Raw genomic sequence first — 20,121 nt, 5'->3', positions numbered from 1 at the left:
GCCGCCATTTGGCGGGCGGCAGGCGGCGCGCAGCGCGCAGGCGCGGTGCCGGAGGGAGCGGGGGCTCCGCGCGCAGGCGCCAGGCTCCGAAGCGCCGGCGCAGCGGCGGGCGCGGGCTCTAATGCGCAGGCGCGGGCCGCGCGCTCGTCCAGTGGCCGGCGGAGCGCGAGGAGGCCGCAGCGCGGGGGCACCGCGGGAGGTGCGGGACGGGAACGGGGCCGGGACGGGACCGGGGGTGTGGGGAGGGGGCCGGGAGCGTGGGGAGGGGGCGGGCAGCGCGGGCCTTGCACCGCGGGGCCGGGCTGGGGCCGTACGGAGCGAGGCGGGCGGCACGGCCCGGTCTGGCCCGGCCCCGGCCCCGGCCCAGCGCCGTGAGGGCCGCGCGGTGCGGGGGGAGGGGGGGGCGGGGCCGTGCCCTGCGGGGCGCTGCCGCGTGCGGGGCCCGGCCCGGCCTGCGGGGGGCAGCGGGGCCTGCGGGTACCGCCAGGCGCGGCGCAGGCGGCGGCGGTTCGGGGCCTGGCGCACGGGGCCGCCCCTGCGCTGCGTGCCCCGGCCGCTCCCGGGACAGGCCCGCCGTTAGGGGGGGCCCCGCGCTGCTGCCCTGCTCTCGGGGCGTTCCCGAAGGCGCTCGGTTGGAAGCAGACTGCCGAAGAGACCTGGAGGTTGTGCTTGAAACGCGGAGTGTGTGTGTGTGCGTGTGTGTGTGCGTGTGTCCCTTTTTTTTTTTTTTTTTTTCCTCTTCCCGTTTTCCTTCTCCTAATCCGAGGACGTAGCTGGAGTTGGGGGAGGTGTTTCTTGGGCTGGAACACATCGCCCGAATCAGCCAGAAGTGGAGAATATCCATCACGTCTCAGAATAAATTTAGGTCTTAAAACTCTTGTATGTGTAAGGACAGTTTTGCTAGCCTCCTCAGTTTTAGAACTACGAACAGAATCACCCAGGAAAACTGTATTGGCTTGATTTTATACCTTATTAGTTATTTGTTGTATTTTTTTGGGAAAACCCACAAAGATTTGTGTGTGTATGTCAAAACATACGATGGGTACAAACTTCTGTTTCATCTGTGGATGAGACTCATGAGTGAAGCAGATGTGATGAAACACAGGAGCGCATGAGGCACGTGGGAGACTCTTGAATGGTTGAGAATCAGGAAACTGCTCGAGTGTTACCTTCTGCAGTCTAATGTAGGAGTAATCCATTCACGCTCATGTTCCTAGTTTAACTAGAAACTTGCCTCTGGTTGTTTAGGTAAAATCCCTATTTTTTGAATGTTTTAGGTTTTTCTGAGTCTTCCACGCTCTTATGTTAGAGCAAGAGAAAGATCAATATTAATTAGCTGTTTTTATAGTAACACAATGGGATACATCTTAATACCCTCAGCTCTTTATTTGTAGCTTAACCAATCTACTCTCTGCAGCCATTAGAGAGGGTGGGCAGCTTTCTGATTTAAGTAACGGCTATTAGGAATAAAAGCTTCCCTCATCCCCTCCCTATAAGTAGGAACAGCTACAGCTCTCAAAGCCTTTTTCTGCTAGTGTTGCAGCTGAATTAGTGACTGCATGGGCTGATACTTCACAGCCCAGTTCTACTTGGATCTTCACTGCTGGAACGTTGAATGTTTTTATTTCCATAGGATAGTACTGCAGGACACCTTTAACCTCAGCCATGGAGAACTCGGATAATACAGAGGAGGAGAAGACGACAACGACGACTGTAAGCAATGACAGCACAGGCAATGGCACCGAAACAGCAACAGAAGAACAGCATATGGACTTCAGTACAGAAATTATGAGTGTAACTGAGATGGAACAATCACCTGATAGTTCCCCTGATTTGAATGAAGAGAACGCACAAGAAGAGGGTGAAATTCCAAATATCGAAAGCTTACAGACAACAGATATTGAGGCTGGCTTCCCTCCAGATTTTGACAAGTTCTGGAAAGTAGTAGAGGACAATCACCAGGATTTCACAGGATGGGTATATCTCCTGCAGTACGTAGAGCAAGAGGTTAGTATGTGCCCCCTTTTTCCTTAGTCTTCCAGAAATAACCAAACAAAACCAAATTAGCTAACATATTCCAGTAACAAACCTAGAACAGTCCATCAGGCGTTGATACGTGCTGTTTTAAGACAGCAGTTATTCCAGTAAGGAATCTAGACCTGTGTGTCAGGCTTTCATACATACAGTTTCAAGACAGTCACTGTTACCAGTGTTGTCAGCAGAGATCACAAAACAAGAGCAACAATTTTGAAGGCAGTGTTAAAACAGTAATTGTTTTGAAAATGTTAATAATGTGGGTTTTTTTTACACTTAAAAGAGCTTTGTTCCAGATTCTAAAGGTGAACCTGCCTGCTAGAACTTGTTCTTTACTAGAGATAACTCTCTGCAATTAGATTTTGGTAGTAAATAATCACCTATAATGCAAACAGAAAATTCTTGCTAGCTTTTTGAAAGCTAGGCACTTGGGCACATTCACTATTACTAAAAACATGTTGATCCCACTTGAGTTTTGTATCGCCCTTCTCAGCTTTTGGTGAGAATAAGCTCAATGTGACCTCCCATCTGTTGCTTTCATTTGATTCTTAACCACGTGCCCAAAAGCACGAATGGATTTTCACACAACATAGGACTGACTTGTGGGACTTAACTGCAGGATACTTGAATACAGAAGTTTTGTTGCTTCTTGAGCCCATGTAAATTCATGAAGAACAAACATTGCACAGGGCTGTAACAGGAAAATGACTCTGTCTAAGGAAGTCTCCAAGCTGTGAACTTTGTGGCTAGGAAAAAGCTACTGAAGACACTTCATCGTTTTTGTCCTGTTTTTATGCTTCTCCTGATCTGTCTGTGAGATGGTGGAGATGGTGTACTGCGCTGCATGGCTGCATGCTCTGCCTGCAGCTGTCGTTCCTGGACAAGATGCCAGCTAGGTGCTTGTTCTGTTCCTCGGGCTGTATGTTGGAGATAACATATTACCTTTTGCTGTGTGTTTCTTGCAGAACCACATACCGGCTGCCAGGAAAGCGTTTGACAAGTTTTTCACACATTATCCATATTGTTATGGATATTGGAAAAAGTATGCAGACCTCGAAAAGCGACACGACAACATTAAACAGTCCGATGAGGTACGTAGGTAGCTGGGCGAAGCAGTTGCCGTTGGTCCCGTTGGCCAAATAATGACTAACGCGCTGCAAGTCATTTGGCTGCCAGTACCTGCCACGCGTGGTCAGGTCTGTAGGGATTTTGTTTGCACTTGTCACTTCTGTGGCATTTGTAGCTAATGTTTTCTCTCTTTGTTGGCAGGTGCGTTAAACCTCTACAGTTTGTCAAGCTTTGCAGTGCAAGCCTCTGTATTACACTGCAGCTTAACAAGTAGGGCAGGGCTTTTCTGTCACTTACATTTATTACTCATTTTCAAAGCAATATAGTTGGTTTGCTGGTCACAATTGCTACATCTTATTGCATTTTTGGTCAGACGCTGTCAATGATGCTCTAATGGGTCTGTGCCCTATGGTCTGTACCCCAAAGCCTGCCCACACAACCTGGTCAGAATGCAGGGACCGCTGCGCTTTGAAGATCAAGACTCTGCACGTGGAGATCAGAACATTGCCATGTTCTATCCAACCTCCACCCGAATGGTAATGGTAGATTATTTAAACAAAATTCCAGTAATTAGTATTTCTAAGGTTCACCGGATAACACAGTGTTGCCTCTCTCTTAGGACACCAGTGAGTATTTGAAGTACAGTTCATGTTCTCTTCATAGGTTTATCGCAGAGGGCTTCAGGCAATTCCTCTTAGTGTTGACCTTTGGATACATTATATAAACTTCTTAAAAGACACCTTGGACCCCGATGATCCTGAAACTAACAATACGATTCGAGGGTAAGTTGAAAGCAGCCTAAGTGGTACAAGAAGCACGTGCAGATAGTTACGTAACTTAAACACCTTAATCCAGCTACACTAAGGGGCTACCTAATAACGACCTATTTTAGGGAGTTCTAGGAGTTTATGGAGCTAAATGGAGTAGTGGTAGACATTACAACGTGGTACAAGTTGTGAACTTCAGACTGCACCTTAGAAATGCTTTGTGAAGCTCTAGAGTGGTATGCAGTGCGGGAACAGGTTCTCCATAGAAGATTTTTAATTTAATTTCTTGGTGATTCTAGAATATCTCAGCTCATCTGCTGGTAATGGCCCTGGTTGAGTAAGAGGTTGCACTACAGTTTGAACTGAAATTAAATTTAGAAGCTTCTTTGCAGGATCTAAGTGCTAAAGACTATGTATTTTCTTAGTGTTTTGTATTTTGGCTTTTTTCTGTTAACTTTTTTTGCTCTGTTGTAATAGTACTGGAGAAAACAAGGTAAGTGTGAACTCTGAATCTCTAGAGGTCTTGTGACAGATATCTAGAAGATACTTTGAAGAATTTAAATCATGAATTTGTGGGTTTGCAAGTAAATGAGGACATCTAGAATCTCTAAGCAAAATATCTAAATAAATAAAAACCAGAACTATTCCTTGCTCTGTCACCGCATTCAGAATCAACTGTAAATTACTTTTTAGAGCCTACGAACACGCAGTTTTAGCCGCTGGGACAGATTTCCGTTCTGACAGACTATGGGAGATGTATATAAACTGGGAAAATGAGCAGGGAAACCTGAGGGAAGTTACATCCATATATGATCGTATCCTTGGAATTCCAACACAGCTCTACAGTCATCACTTCCAAAGGTAAAGAGAAAACAAAGGAGTAGCTAATGCCATGAATTTCTCAAGCACACTCAAACCTATTTCTGTAAATGTGAAAATATTTATTAAGAGCAGTTTAAAATAGTTGCTTAGCTTTATATATTCGTTTATTTACTCATGCTTTGACTAACTTTTAAGTACTGATACACATTTTCAGAATATGGCTTTACATTAAAACACAAATTCTGCTGTGGAATAAAGGAAGACATTGGAAGCGTCAGTGAGAAGTGGGGATGTCTTTGGAAAAAAAAAGCAGAAGAGCGATTTTTAAAACTTACTTCCTCATGCAGTGCTCGTTTGTGGTTAAACATTAATTTTGTTGAAACCCAAATAGAAGTACTTGGATAAGTGTTAGATAGTAGAATTCTGTGTTAGTACAGAGAGGTTAAGAGGGATCCGGAAGCTCTAGTTAAATTATACAGCGGTCTTCCTTGTAATTTTCGCAGACCTAAGTGCTCTGTTTTCACCACTGAATTTCCTTGTCCTTTAATTTTGCTTTCAAATGTAAAGCTTCTGAATATCTGAAAAATAGTGCGAGGTTTGTTTTGTGCACATGTTGTCACAAGTTGCATGCTCATTTTTGCTCTAGGTTGATAAAGTAATAAAGAATCCCAGTAGGGTTTATTGTGTGTTCTGGTTATGCAGAGTATTAAAACAGAAAACGTCAAATGTGTGTTGACTTGTTTCTAACTCTCTTAGGTTTAAAGACCATGTACAAAACAATTTGCCACGAGAACTTCTAACTACGGAGCAGTTTATTCAGCTGCGCAGAGAACTGGCATCTGCGAATGGCCACAGTGGGGAGGATGTGTCACCTGGAGATGATCTGCCGTCTGGTACTGAAGATATAACTGACCCTGCCAAGGTACACTTGCAGAGAGAGTTTGTTGGATTCCTTGCCCTAATCTGTGGCTAAGAGAAGTATATATTTGCAGACAATCTAGTATGTTTGTAGCAGATCTGTTCACCTAGTTTTTTGCATATCACTGCTCTTTGTCTGTAGAGCATACGCTTCCAGCATTTTCATAGGTATGAAAGAAATGGAGTTCATCATCGTTAAGATGAGACCAAAACTTCACACAGAAAACAAATTCAATTGGGTTGCGCTAAGAGCCAAGGTATCATCGGGGCAACGCCCCCCTCCCTTCCCAAGCTGTTTCGTATAGCATTTAGTGCATCTGTGCTACTTTGCCTATATTACTGTTATCTTAAAGTGCACTATGGTATCTACCTGTTACATTTTTTTTTAACAATTGTGTTTTAGCTAATCACTGAAATAGAAAACATGAGGCACAGGATCATTGAGATTCATCAAGAAATGTTCAATCACAATGAACATGAAGTCAGTAAGAGGTGGACATTTGAGGAAGGGGTAAGTTCATTTCTTTTTTCTATGTGAGGCAGCATGTGTCAGTTTTGAACAAACTGGGAATTAAGAATTTTGATTAACAGTTAGGCAGGCCTTACAGTTTAAACTGTGGTGTTTTGAACAAAGATCTAGCTTTACTTCTGTGCCATTCTTCCTATCAAAAAGCAGCTTGTGAGGTCAACTCTGTCATCTGAGGATGTAACAGTCTTCAAACAGTATTTGAAGAGAGGCAAGATGGTGTAATGTTATTTTACTGAGTAGTCTTTAAATGTACATGTATGAAACGCTATGCCAATCAGTATGCACCTGGAGTATTACAAAATCACTGGAGTTGCTACCTTCCTCCCTTCTTTAATTGAAAAGGTAGGCGTGTCCTAAAAGCAGAGTGATGTTCGTGTTTGCATGTGTATTTTTTGGTTGCGCTCAAGTCTGAAATCAGTTAGTTTTGTTTTCCAGAAGTAGCCATCATAACCTGCAGCTCCCATATATAACATGTTAGAAGTAATTAAGCCAATCGTTTATTTATCAAAATACTTTCTATATAGAATTAAGCTTAATTACTTTTTAAAAGCAGCCTGAGTTTTTAATTCTCAATTTGGCAAACATGTTATTGTATAACATTTTGTTCTTGTCTTAAATTTACATCACACTCTTTGAAAAGATGATATTGAACAGCTGGGACAGATCTCAGAGGTTCTTTAATAGTCTGCGCGATCTCAGACCTGTTCTTACATTACTCACCATGCTCTGTTAGAGTAGGCAAGATACCTTATAAGCCAAAGGAACTCAAAAATACAGCACTGTAATCGTTCCTAGCACAAAGTCAGACCAAAGCGATCTCCCCTTTCTTGTTATACAACAGCCTGAAGTGCTGTTGTTACCAGTTCTGCGTGTTGCAGGAACACTTTTGTACGAGATACCTGTCCTAGAAGGAAGCAAAGGATACCGAACTTGTCCCTAGAGGAGATGAGGGTCAAATATGCTGATGTGTTGTGTGAGTGTAGCTGTTATACTCACAGGATCAGTAAGCTACAGATTACTGAAGATTTGAAGAATGCTACAACTGCAGACATGCCGTAGAATAACCTGTTTTCTATATTGCTCTTGGCCAGAATCTATACCTGCTCTACTAAAAGTATTTCTTCTCTATAGATACTAACATGTTGGGTCTATAAAGAGTGGAAAACAAAACTATATAAGTCTTTACAATGGACAGAAGTGAGGTCGATATACAGTTGATGTCAGGTAGCAGTGATGGAGGCCACTTAGACCTTCTTTACTATTACTTCAGTGGCACCAATGCATCTGTGAATTTATCGAGACAAGGACCTTACTGGGTTCCATAGTAGAGCTCAATAAGGAGCGTGGAGGGGATGATGGGCTTTAGGTTTTGTGTGGCCTTGAAGGATTGAATGTTTCTGCTTAATTATAAAATTTCTCTGGAGACTTGGATGGATGTCGCTGGGGTAGAAATGTACAGGAGAGAAATTATGAGGTGAAATTAAAACTGAAGAGAAGAAAAGCAAAAGATCCCTGGAAGGATGTTTTGCTATGTTGAGTTCAAAGCAGTGTTTAAATTTTCCCTTCTGAACTCTGTCCATCAGAACTCCTCTTGTCAGGAGTAAAAATGCAATCTTGCTAGCTACTAAATAATCAGCTTAATGTAAATATTTCATCTGAAGTTCAATCCGATGCTTTGTCTTTCCTTGCCATGTTTCTCAACTAAATTTGGAACTTAATTTGTAGGATGTGCACTAGTACAACGGTAAGTACTTTGTATATTTGTATGTGGACAATAACTGTTATTTATAATGTCCTTGTTATGTTGTAACAGTAGGTTTGCAAGGGAGTAATTGTCTTGTTCTTCAAGTTCTTTGAACACTTGCATTCAAAAAGCTTTATAGGCAAACAAAGCATTGGCGTAATGTAACTGTCAGCAGTTTCCCAATCAAGTGGGATTATCCCACTTGACTGACTCGAATAGGTGATGAAGAAACACTCTGAAGTCCTGCTTATTTCAGTGGCATTACTTGAATGGCTTGGGGTTGTTTTCTAACCCATCTGGTTGTATGCTTATTAGTCATACGTTGCCAACCTATCACTCTTGCAGATAAAGAGGCCTTACTTTCACGTAAAACCTCTGGAGAAAGCTCAGCTGAAAAACTGGAAAGAGTACTTAGAATTTGAGATAGAAAATGGAACTCATGAGCGAGTTGTGGTCCTCTTTGAAAGATGTGTTATTTCATGTGCCCTCTATGAGGACTTCTGGATTAAGGTAAGGGAAGTGGTTTACCACTGATCTCCTACCGACTGCATACATTGATCTAGTGACTAACCTTTTGTACTCTTGTTGAATGTTGTTCATATATAACTATATCTGTTGCATTAGGAGATGGTCTGCTTGCAACCAGATTTGACTGCTGCATATGCCAACTTCGTTGCCTCTCTACGTCCTTCCTTACAGAAACTAGTCTAGTGGTTCAATAAAGGTGCTGAATGGGTTTAAACAAAAGAATTTTATCGTTCTGTCAGGTATTTAAAGACAAATATAAGCTGTAATATTGTTCAATCTCTGCTCTGTTTTCAACTATAGTATGCCAAATACATGGAGAATCATAGTATTGAAGGAGTGAGGCATGTCTACAGCAGGGCTTGCACAATACATCTTCCCAAGAAACCAATGGTTCACATGCTGTGGGCTGCCTTTGAGGAACAGCAGGGTAAGAACAAGGTTTTTACTGGGAGGGATTCTGTTTTGAAGAAGCTGTTGAATGTATCATTTTAAGGCATTTTCACTGGTGTTTTAGGCAACATCGACGAAGCAAGAAGAATCTTGAAAACATTTGAAGAATGTATTCTAGGTCTAGCTATGGTTCGCTTGCGAAGAGTAAGCTTAGAGCGCAGACATGGAAACATGGAAGAAGCTGAACACCTGCTTGAAGAAGCCATTAGGAACGCCAAGTCAGTTAGTGAATCGTCATTTTATTCCATCAAATTAGCTCGGCACCTCTTCAAAGTACAGAAGAATCTTCCAAAGGCAAGAAAAGTGCTGTCAGAAGCCATAGAAATTGACAAAGTATGTGTTTCCTCTTTGTTTTTGTTTTTAATACAGCAAACTGTTTTTTTTCTTTCTGAACCCCTTTTATAAATACGGCAACAATGATGACAGGTATTTTGACTGTATGTAATGTTCCATTGCTGCATGGAGACACCAGTCCCTCTAAACTGATGTTGCCATATTTACAGCTTTCAACTCTGGAAATTTGCAAGCTGTAAGTCTCTTTAATCAGATGCATAACTTGCTTCGTACCTTCATGTTCCCTCTTTAGAACCATAAACACTTATGGGAGAGTTTGTATCTCAAGGCAAACAAAAGTGACCGTGTAGGCAGTATTCTTGAAGCATTTTGTGTAAGACTCCAGCCCTAACTGTTAGCTCAACATCACATCTGGTTTTGTAGTGTTAGCTAACTTCTGTTCTATTTGTGAAATATATTGGTCATCTCTGACCTCATTTAAGAACAAGATGTTTATATTGGCTGTCTTAGCATATGCTTATGTTTCAGAACACATTGTAGACATGCATTCAGTGTTAAATATGATATGACAGATCTGCAGCTTCCGATACTTTATTTTTTCCCACAGGAAAATACAAAACTGTATCTCAACTTACTTGAAATGGAGTACAGCGGTGATCTCAAGCAAAACGAAGAAAACATCTTGAGCTGTTTTGATAAAGCTGTTAATGGTGAATTGTCTATAAAAATGAGGATTACATTTTCTCAGAGAAAAGTGGAATTTCTTGAAGACTTTGGTTCTGATGTAAACAAGTAAGATATAATCTGTGCAATGGCCAAACTAAGGTCACCAAAAGAGGGGTTGTAAAAGTAGTAGGAAAGGGGTAGCATTAGCTGTGTCCATAAGGTGTTTTTTTTTTTTTTTTTTTTTTGTCATCAGCTCTCTGAGGTGTAGGTGTTTTTCTAAACCAAAGTCCTATTTTGACTATCTTGAAGTAGAAATTTCTTTTCAGAAAGTTATCCTTTTTTTTTTCCTGAAATACCTAATGCCTTATAGGGCAAAATCCTGTTGCCTGTCACTTCTTACTTTAAAGGGGGATGCCTCTCAAAGAGAAAGTGAAGTGTTCTGCGACACAGGTGTAAAATATTTCTGTACCCTGGGTCACTGCTTCATGTTCCAAAACTATTTCTCTGTGTTTAAAATTGTTAACAGTGCTGTACGCTTACATGGGAGGATCAGATATTTAAGTGAAATTTGCACTTCTATTGCTAATAGCCTTTTTTCATCTTAATATTCTCTAATGTAAAATAAGTTTTTGTTTTTGTTTACATTTTTCAGCTAATTAACTTGGAAAGTTTAACCATGAGTTAGTTTTTCTGCTTTGTATGTTTTTTGAAAAATAGTTTCAACTTACGTTGACTCTGAACACTCAAACTTGCATGGCAGCTGGGCATTGCAACTTTGGAGTCCTAAACAGTCCAAACAAAATTAAATTTTAAGCTCTCAAATAATATGAGAGGGCAGAATCTGTACAAGAAACTTTTCACTAAGAGCAATATTGATAGAAGAAGCATTTTTCAACTGATATCTTGTAAACTGTTTTATGCTGCGAATGAACTTTATATTTAGCTATTCATGTGAATTTCAGTTAAGAAATACAAGTCTTAAGCTTTCATTCGTCAATAGGTGGTTATACTTAGTACATGAATACTGTAACTCTTGTTCTGTGTTAGATACATTTGTTCTTTCCATACCCTTTGGGAAAAGGCAGTGGGTACAACTTCAGAATTGTTTTAATTCTGTCTAATACTCATTTCCAGTAGTCAAAGAAGTGCAGCTTCCTAAATATCAATACTCCTATGGATAGCATCAACACTTAGGTGAAGTAATTTAATTACTGGAAGGAGTAGTTGTATCACAGACAAGTTGTCTAAAATCTCTCTATAATGTTTGTTTATAAAGAACTGTGTGAAGCACGCTAAAAGTTGAGCAAAATGTTGGGAATTTTTAAGGTAACACTTCTGAAAAATTTTTTTACTCTGCATTGTGGAATCCCCCTTTCAGATTACTTTGTTTGTTTTCCTATCTCCATTGTGAATCACTGGAAAAAAATACGGATTAGGATTGAATTTGTTTTAGAATGTTTTAGTATTTTTACATTTTGAACTAGACTTCTTAAAATGGTTGCTTATATTTAAAACATTAACATGGAAGTGGTGAACAAAGTGCTGTTTTTTTCTTTTGTCTTCTTCAGGCTTTTGGATGCTTATGATGAACATCAAGCACTTCTAAAGGAGCAGGATTCTTTGAAAAGAAGAGCAGAGAACGGGTAGGGAGTGTGTTCACCTGAGGTTATACACCGACTTGATAGGTTCTGCAATACTGGTAGCTGCAACATGTACTCCACTGAAATGTCTGATACAAAGCATGTAAATGCTTTGGAAATATTTTGGAGAACAATCTCAGAGGCTTTTTGTTTTGTTTAGTCTATACTAGCTTAAAACCTACTGTTAGAACAAAACTTTTTAATCGCTTAAAAGTATATGCCAGGGCTATGCTATTGGCTTACATTTGGAAACATTTATTGGAAGTTAACTTTTAATTGTGTATCACAGGAATAACTAAATACTGTTAAAAATAACTAAATCTCTAAGGAGATGCATGCTGTAGGTGTCTCAGTTTGAGCACCAGTATAATTTCAAAAGCAGCCTGTTGTGCTGAGCACCACATACTACCATCTTTTTCCGACTCGTATTCCATTGCTCTGTTTGGACAGGATGCCAGCTTGGAAAATATTACTTACCCTTATCCATTCTAGTATTTCTTACACAGACATTTTTCAAAGTCTAAGATACCATTTACAAGTGTATAATAACTTTGCAGGTCAGAAGAGCCAGATGAAAAAAAGATGCTCACAGATGACCCAACTATGGCATCGGCACAGATGATGGATGGGGACATGCAGGTCAATCAGGCAGCATACAACTATAACGCCTGGTATCAGGTAGGTGTATGCTTTGATTACTTCTTTTAACACATGTTCTGAGTATATGCAAATTGTTGTTTTCCCAGTCACTGTTCTTTGTGGCCAAGTGCCAGCTGGCAGGGAAAGGTTGGAATACAACCCTAGCTCATTTTAGTTGCTTGCTTTTCTTTCTGTTATAGAAGTGTAAAATATTTCTCTCTTAGCGTGGAGCAGTGCTAGCAGCTTGGTGGCTAGCTCTTCATATGAAGGGAAGTGTAGGTGAAGGATATTGCTTCCAGAGGGCAATAGACATGTTCTGTGCTGCAACCTTTTGCCCAGGAAGATGACCTTGGGTTACCAACTTTTTCCAACTACTTGTTATATCTCAGTATGGGTTGTGCTGCTAAATACCTAAACTCAGCTGAGATGGGCGCAGCTGTTTGCAGTGAGACCATGGCAACTACCTCAGTGATGGCTTCTGCTACCTGCAAACTGATAGACTTATAGGGAATAGTGACAGGACACTTGGCTCTCCTTGCTTGTGGGGTTTGCTGTAAGAGTGGACACTTCCGTTATCTTCTGCTACTTCCTTTCTGTTGAAATGGAAATCAGGAAGAGCTGTAGGGCAGTTACCAAAGAGGGGATTTGAGGCACAAGAGGTTCACTTTGACCTGTTCTGTATTTGAAGACTTCCTAAGTGCATGCTGCTTAATGCATGCTTCTTAAGCAATTAAAAACACTGCAGGCAACAGTATCTGCTTCAGCACTGGCCTTTGCTAAAAATCTGATCATTGACTTTGCGTCTAAACCACACTTCAGTTTTACCTCAGTAACAAAACTGGTTTCCAGTAGATTTTGTAAGGTGGTTCAGAGCTTGTGGGCCTTATATTGAAGAGGAACACCCTGAGTTGTTCCACACTTTGCATGCATCCTGCATCTCAATCTGATATAAAGCCTCAAACAAAAGGCATTGAGACAGGATTGTTCTGGATGTGACACGGAGCATGTTGACACTTGTATCACCCATGTTGACACTTGTATCACCACAGCAGCTGGTCTGTTCAGAGCAATTAAAATTGCAAAGGGGTGAACTTAGATGTGTCTTTCAGGAATGATAGATAGCTTAATCAGATCCCCTTCCAGGAACATGGCTGTTCTGACTTGCATTGTTGTGTATCTTTTTCTAGTACAATTACCAGAACGCGTGGAATTACGGACAGTATTATTCTCCTTCAACTTGATCAGAAGAGTGAATGAAGCTCACTGTGCAGTTTCGGCGAAGAAAGAGTAAAATATATTTTTCTAAATTAGGGATGTTAAAGAACTGTTGTAATACTTGCTTTTTGTTCTTTTGCATGTAAAATGAGCTGATGTTCACAGGGTATGTGTGAAGCAAGATTTGTGTGCTGATAACTGATAAATGGTATCTCTGTACAATTCTAGTTTACTATAAATGCATTTTTTTTTTTAATTCCCTGCACTAACTTATGGAGCTCTCTGGAGAATGTTTTTCAGTCTCATACTGATTCCTGGGGTGGGTTGACCTGCGCTGACTGCTAGGTGCCCACCCAGCTGTGCTTTCATTCTCCTTCCTCAGTGGGCCAGGGGGAGAAGTTATGATTTAATAAGGTGTGGGTTGAGGTAAGGACAGGGAGCTTGCTCGCCAAAAAATAATTAATGAATTGCTAATTCATAACAGAGTAGGGCAATGAGAACTAAAACCAAACTAAAAACACTGTCCTGATCCCCCCTCTTCCCAGGTTCAGCTTCAATCTCCATTCTTCTGCCTTCTGCTGTGCTAAGTGGCACAGGGGGATGGTGAATAGGGCTTGCAGTCATAATGCTGCTTCTCTGCTGTGCTGCTTCTCTGCTGCTCCTTCCTCCTTGCAACCTTCCCCTGCTCAAGTGGGGGTCCCTCCCATGGGGCATGGTCCTTCACCAAGTGCTGCACCGTGATCCCTCGGGGTTGCAGCTCACCAAGAGCTTCTCCAGCATGCGCCTGTACCATGGGGTGCAGCCCTTCAGGAACAGGCTGCTCCAGCGTGGGTCCCCCAGGGGCTGCAGGTTCTGAGGCACATCCAGCTGCTCTGCCATGGGGTCCTCTGCAGGCTGCAGCAGCGTCTGCTTTGTCAGGGCACCCCCTGGGCTGCTGGGGCACCTGGAGCACCTCCTGCCCTCTCTGTCAGTAACCGTGGGGCTGCAGAGATGTTGCACACATTTTTCTCTTGTTGCTCCTGCAGTTGCTGTGTGGTGTGTTTTAGCCTTCCTTAAATGTGTTGTCACAGCAGTGCAGCTGGCACTCCTTGACTCAATTTTGGCTGGAACTGGCTTTCATCTGACTTGGAGCAACCCCCGCAGCTGCCCGCTAGCAAAATCCTGCCACCTAAGCCCAATACAATGCTACAGATTCAATCAATAAATCCAACCTTTTTCTTTTCTAAAAGCAGTTGTGATTTCTGTTAGCCCCAGTGGCTGCTATAGGAAACAAGCCGGTCTCGGCTGGCTGCCAGTTCAGGGCCAAGGCTCTCCTTTGACCTGTTCTGCTCCCCTTCCCAGGCAAATCATAACCTGCTTTCACCGTGAGATCTTTTTCTATGCCCCAGTGAGCAAATCTGAGACTACTTTGTTTGTAGTGTTATAACAAACTCTTCAGCTTAATATGGCAGCCTTTGAAAGCTGTGATATGTATTTTCTATTCTGTGTGGGGGGTCAAAAATTAAAATGCAGTGCAAAATGATGTTGCATTCTTTTTTAAGAAGCACAAACTGTGTTTGGGATGATTTTTGTATCTAGAGTTTTTCATGTACACAATGTGAGCAAACTTTTTTTCATTTGATCAAAGTGATCATTCTCATTTTCGTAATAAAAGCAAGGAATTCAGTAGTTCTTGGAGCTTTCTTGGGTTTCCTCATTCACACTAAGAATTCCAGCCTCTGCAGGTTCTACTGCTGTCTTGTTTAAAAAAAAATCTGTACCTTTAGTATAGAATCACCTCAGGAACTTTGAGGCAGACATAGTTCTCTTTCAGGAATGGGTTAGTATCATGCCTGACACTTCAAAATATATTTAAAGGTGAAATCTAATATATATGTGTGTTTAAGAATTACGTATGGCATTACAAAGCATCACCTTCCTCTTCCCCTCTAATGTTTTAGATGAACTAATACCGTTGGTGAGTGCTGTTGTAAAACCTAACAGCTGCACAAAAGATAAAGCTGAAAGAGAAACACATTGCTTTGACTTGAGCGTGGTGTTGAGGTAAATACACTCCAGTAAAACATGACCCAGTACGAGAAGGATCGATAAAACCAGTCACGGCAGGTCAGGATGGCGCTACTTCTCCTTCAGCAGTTTTAATTTAGTCTCAAGCATCCCCATTCCCCCCAGGCTAAATAGTTTTAAGGTAAGCGTACACGAAAGTAAAATCAGTTGCAAGTATAAACAATGTTTTCTTTAGTGGTATGTTACTGTACAGCAGTTGGGGGGAACAAACTTGGTTTCGATACAAGGCCACAGTTGTAGTTACACCCTGAAGTTACAAGAGCAAAACTGCAGCTGTCAGAAGCTTTCTTGCTCAGATGGATTCCCAGCAGCAAAGAAAATCTTCATTCAATATCCACCAATTCCACTTCAAAGAAAAGTTTTGCATTTGGTGGAATCCTGTTGACACAAGTTAAGGAAGCTTTAAAAAAGACAAACACTACACAGTTATGTTTACAGAGCTTCGCTAAGTGATTTACCACCTGCTCCTTGCCAGTTTTACATTTCCCTGGCCTATGTTACCATACTGGATTTAGTATGTAGCCACTGCTGCTGTTTAATACAAGTGCTCACAAGATGTTCAGAACCAGCTCTGCAGATACACCTGTATTAAAACGTACTGCTCATTATTCCAATTCCTCTTACGATGAACAGCTGAGTTTCACCTTAACTGCCTGAGCGCTGGCTCTGTTTTTGGGACACTCACGTGTCTCCCTCTGAGAGGTTAGATTGTCTGAAGGTGTACTGCAGTGGGGAGAAAGGTGGGAGTTGTTTTAGCTGTTTAGACAACACTTCAAATTATCAGGACATAAGGTTAGGGGAAGAGAGAATAATCCTTTTCCTTATTCTTAATAAACGCCAGGAAGGGTTGGTAAAAAAGTGTTCTGTAGGACCCCTCCTTCAGTTGTTTCCCAGAACTGCTGCTTCCAGACAAGCTTTGACTGCTTTTTATTCAGTAGCAGCAGATGCTTTGCCTCTTACCCCACAACTACACGTGTCAGCATCTCCCTTTGTGCTGCAGGGGTAAGCATTCAGAAGCAGCTAGAATAAAACCAAGGCAGGAGACACTAGCAAGTTATCAACGGGTACGCAGTCCCCTGCACAGGCGGTTTGCTTCCAAAGAAAGGGGCAGTTGGCTCCATCAGCTCACTGGACTTACTGTATTCCTTAACACAGCCTGCTTAACACAGCTTCCCCATTTTATGCCTGTCTGCAAAGCACATCATTCTGTGAGGGGTTTCCAGGTTACTTAAGACAGCAGCCAGTAGTGGATTGTGAAAGGATACTTTGCATCAGGCTGCCCTTTCTTGCCGTACGCCCACTCAGGTTCAATTTCCAGTTGAGCCTTCTCTCCTTTACTCATCGTCAAGAGAGCTTCATCCCACTGAAAACAAAACAAAGACAAACATAAAACCAAAGTCCTCAAGCACTTAAAAAAAAAAAAAAGAAAAGTATATTTTAGATGCTTTTTTCACCTTGTTCCTATGAAGACCCATGCAATATCACATAATTTGTTTGGGCAGGTTTGTCTACCCCAAGGTGTACAGTGGGGCAGTTCCATTCTTTCCACGTGAGGAAACATTTACCCTGGACACCACAGCTCGGGTTCACACTTTTATGTTGTACAGCTCCTACTGAGCCGATGAAATCAACGTGCTTGCTTCAACGTAAGCATCCAGTTACAGAGCGCATTTACCACAAAGTGGATTGGTGTTTATTTAAGGCTGACTCTTAACGCCTACTTGTATTTTCAGTGCTTGTGCCTCTCCAAGACTCACCCACACTGCCCCAAGCTGCTGATCAGTTCAGCATCGTATCAAAGCTTCACAACGAACAGCTGCTACGCATTTCTTGTGACTGCCTGAGCAGTGTCTGGCACCCACACAAAACACAGGAGTGTTAAGCCACGATACTAAAGCAGAACCCAGGCAACTCCTGCAGTACTGGCCATGTGCCCAAGGCCATTCTCCCCTTCCCAGTGGTGCCCACAAGGCTGCCTTTCTATGTAGCGGCAGCACAGAGGGGCATGTGTATGACTGCATAGAAAAAAGTCGTGTAGGCACAGGATCCTTCTTGTATTCTTATCTTGTGCAGGCAGCCACCAGTAAATATCACCACGAGCTCAGCAGCAGCAACGTGGTGGAGTCGAGCACCACATTTGCTTTGTGCGTACGCTGGTACCTCCCTGACACAGCAGGTTTACACCAGTTTCTGTGACTTAAGATTTACACGAGCAGGTGGATACACAGAACACTGAACTCTTGGTGCTTTTAGTCTGTCTGGGTATTCCCCTCACGCAGATTCTGCCTTTGTTACCCTAACAGCCACTGCCGGATACAGCAGAGGAATGACAGCACCAAAACTGCAGCTCGGTTCGGCACACGATGGAACTACAATTTGGGGTTTCAGCATACAGTTCACTTAATGGATGAGCTGAGCTATACGTGAGGAAGCACTGAGACAAATAAAAAGAGATGCTGACAAAACCCCATCTCCTGACTGACTGAAGCACACAATGCACCCAGCACAGAGCCCCGGGAACCCGATAATCTTGCCTATTGTGCAGAGCACGACACAGACAGCAAGAGGCTGTACGTGTCCTGGGAACGTGCAGCTGTCAGACCACACGCCACTTAACGAGAGCAGTGACACTGCAGATGGATGGATGCATCCATAATGAATAAATATTACATCCTGCTGATGTAAAAGCTTCCAAGGTGCCTTTTTACCTCACATCAAGAGCCAACAGCTCGAAACCCGCATCGCAGCCATAAACCCTGCAGTGTGAAAACTCTTTTTGGATTCTGAGGGAGTCAGTAACGATTTACTTACACCTCTGATAACTTTTCCTACGCCAACTTTGAAACTTAAAGGCTTGGCAGCTTTTTTCTTCTTTGAACCTGAAAGAAAGTAGTATTTTCATTTGCTTTAACACCGCTCCAACACATACAACACTTCCATTGAAACTTGCTGTTATGATCACGCTTTACGTAGCTACCTATTCTTATGATATTACTTCTAGCACACTGACAGATTTTTAGGGGAAAAATTTAGTGCTGTGCACTAAAAACATTATCAAATGATCAAAGTGCACCAGCAGCTAAAGCTGACAAGCACCTTTCAGATATGGATCCACCGAACCTATAAGAGCAATTTCTGAATGACGAGATTTCAGATGTCACAAATGGATTACTGAATCAAACAAACAAATGAAAGTCATTAGGGAACCAATTTTGCTTTCAGTGCTGTAGAAAGATTTTAAAACAGGTAGGATGAATGACAGATGGTATGTAATGACAGCCCTGCTGTTCCTCTCGGTGTTGAACACCGCTGCTGGAAGACAGTTTCTAGCAGTTCAGACTTCATACGCATGAATCCTCTGATCAAAAGGTCAGATAATTACTAACATCTCTGCAGTAAATATTGTGGAAGAGACTACTTCAAACCACTGTCGCTCCAGGGCCTCCACACTTGGGGGCTTATTACAGAAATACACCAATTAGCGGATATTTAGGGAAGCTAACTCATCGCTGAGTTCCGTAGATAAGGACATCCCCCCGAGCAGGACCTGTCCTTCCTCAGGAGTAATTTCTGGGCTTATTGAATCCTCGCATTTCACATTATTTGTGGCCTGGAGAATGCGAAACTCGAGGCCTGGCGAGATGCAGCAGTGTCACGTTACAGCCACCAGCCCTAAAATACCGCCCGGCCTCCCCTCATGGAAAATCTGAGCGCAGCGGGTGCAGGGCCGGCCCGGCAGCGAGGCGACAGCACAAGCCGTGCCTCTGGAGCCGGGCCAGGCCCACCACGGCCGCTGGACGAGCCCAGCTGCTTTCCCCTCAGCGTCTGGAGCAAAACCCCAGCGCTTCGCACGGCCTCACCCGTCTGCACGTTGGTGTCGAAGACCGTCCCGTCCTGCAGCTTCCCGGTGTACCAGCAGTGCACGGTGTCTCCCTTCTTCGGGAAGTTGGTTTTGTCGCCCTTCTTCAGCACGGACTTGGTGTACTTCGGCGGCCCCTGGGATCACGGGCACAGGGTCAGGGCTGCAGCGGGGCCCCGGCGCGGCCCCCGCCTGCCCCCGGCACCCACCTCGTCCCGGGCCTCCTCGGGCTTGGCCGCTCGCTCCTTGGCCTCCTCCGCCTTGCCCGGCCTCGACGGCTCCACCGCCGGCTCCGCGCCCTCCGTGCCCCGAAAGCGCTGCGGGGGGCGGCGGCGTCAGGGCCCCAAGCGGCCCCACACGGCCCGGTACGGTACCATATGGCCCGGTACGGTACCATATGGCCCGGTACAGCCCCGGTACAGCCCCAGCCCCGCTCCCGGCCCCACCTGCGTGTGGAAGAGCTGCGTGTAGGCCGCGATCAGCTGCTCCTTGTTCGCCGTCTTGGCCACGTTCTTCACCTGCCCCAGCAGCCGGTGCTCGGCCAGGAACTGCAAAGACACGGCCGTGAGCGGCGGGGCCGGGAGAAGAAGGGGAGAGGAAAGAAGGGGAGAAGGAGAAGGAGAAGGGGAAGGGGGGAGCCGCGTGCTGCCGGCCGCACCGCCTGCGCCGCGTGCTGCTGCAGGAACTTGATGATGTCCTTCTTGGGCAGCGCCTCGCTCCGCAGCTCCTCCGCGCTCCAGGGCTGCGCCGGCGCCGCCGCCGCCGCCATCTTCCCGCAGCGCCCGCCCCGCGCCGCCCCCGGCTCCGGCTCCGACTCCGGCTCCGGCTCCTCCGGCTGCGGCTGCGGCACCGCCCCGGGGCCGGGCCGGGGAGCGGCGGGG

At 43.9% G+C, this 20,121-nt stretch overlaps 2 protein-coding genes across 8 annotated transcripts; one reads left to right on the top strand and one right to left on the bottom strand.

Moving 5' to 3' along the window:
- Window positions 1-53: 53 nt before the first annotated feature.
- Window positions 54-14,982, top strand: PRPF39 (pre-mRNA processing factor 39). 7 transcript variants are annotated; one of them, XM_084520993.1, is made up of 15 exons: window positions 125-199; window positions 1,634-2,007; window positions 3,000-3,125; window positions 3,529-3,638; window positions 3,766-3,884; window positions 4,563-4,730; window positions 5,448-5,613; window positions 6,013-6,120; window positions 8,228-8,392; window positions 8,711-8,837; window positions 8,925-9,193; window positions 9,762-9,946; window positions 11,389-11,463; window positions 12,018-12,138; window positions 13,287-14,982. In XM_084520993.1, exons 4-15 carry the CDS (start codon window positions 3,552-3,554, stop codon window positions 13,338-13,340), a joined length of 1,644 nt encoding a protein of 547 aa, XP_084377119.1. In that variant the 5' UTR covers window positions 125-199; window positions 1,634-2,007; window positions 3,000-3,125; window positions 3,529-3,551; the 3' UTR covers window positions 13,341-14,982. The 7 variants fall into 7 exon arrangements, with proteins under 7 accessions (XP_084377118.1, XP_084377119.1, XP_084377122.1 ...); XM_084520992.1 differs by lacking the exon at window positions 3,529-3,638 and having other exon boundaries at window positions 54-199; XM_084520996.1 differs by lacking the exon at window positions 125-199 and having other exon boundaries at window positions 1,985-2,007; window positions 3,000-3,372; window positions 3,476-3,638.
- Window positions 14,983-15,421: 439 nt separating this feature from the next.
- Window positions 15,422-20,091, bottom strand: FKBP3 (FKBP prolyl isomerase 3). Its single transcript, XM_084521001.1, has 7 exons — window positions 19,899-20,091; window positions 19,687-19,788; window positions 19,450-19,557; window positions 19,242-19,377; window positions 18,193-18,260; window positions 16,647-16,744; window positions 15,422-15,759 (listed from the first exon to the last, which is right to left on the bottom strand). Exons 1-7 carry the CDS (start codon window positions 20,007-20,009, stop codon window positions 15,705-15,707), a joined length of 678 nt encoding a protein of 225 aa, XP_084377127.1. The 5' UTR covers window positions 20,010-20,091; the 3' UTR covers window positions 15,422-15,704.
- Between the last annotated feature and the right edge of the window lie 30 nt (window positions 20,092-20,121).

The sequence above is a fragment of the Aythya ferina genome, assembly GCF_964211825.1.
Source record: "Aythya ferina genome assembly, chromosome: 5".
NCBI lineage: Eukaryota > Metazoa > Chordata > Aves > Anseriformes > Anatidae > Aythya > Aythya ferina.
The sequence above is the reverse complement of the archived record's forward strand: the minus strand, read 5'-3'. Positions and strand labels throughout refer to the sequence as shown.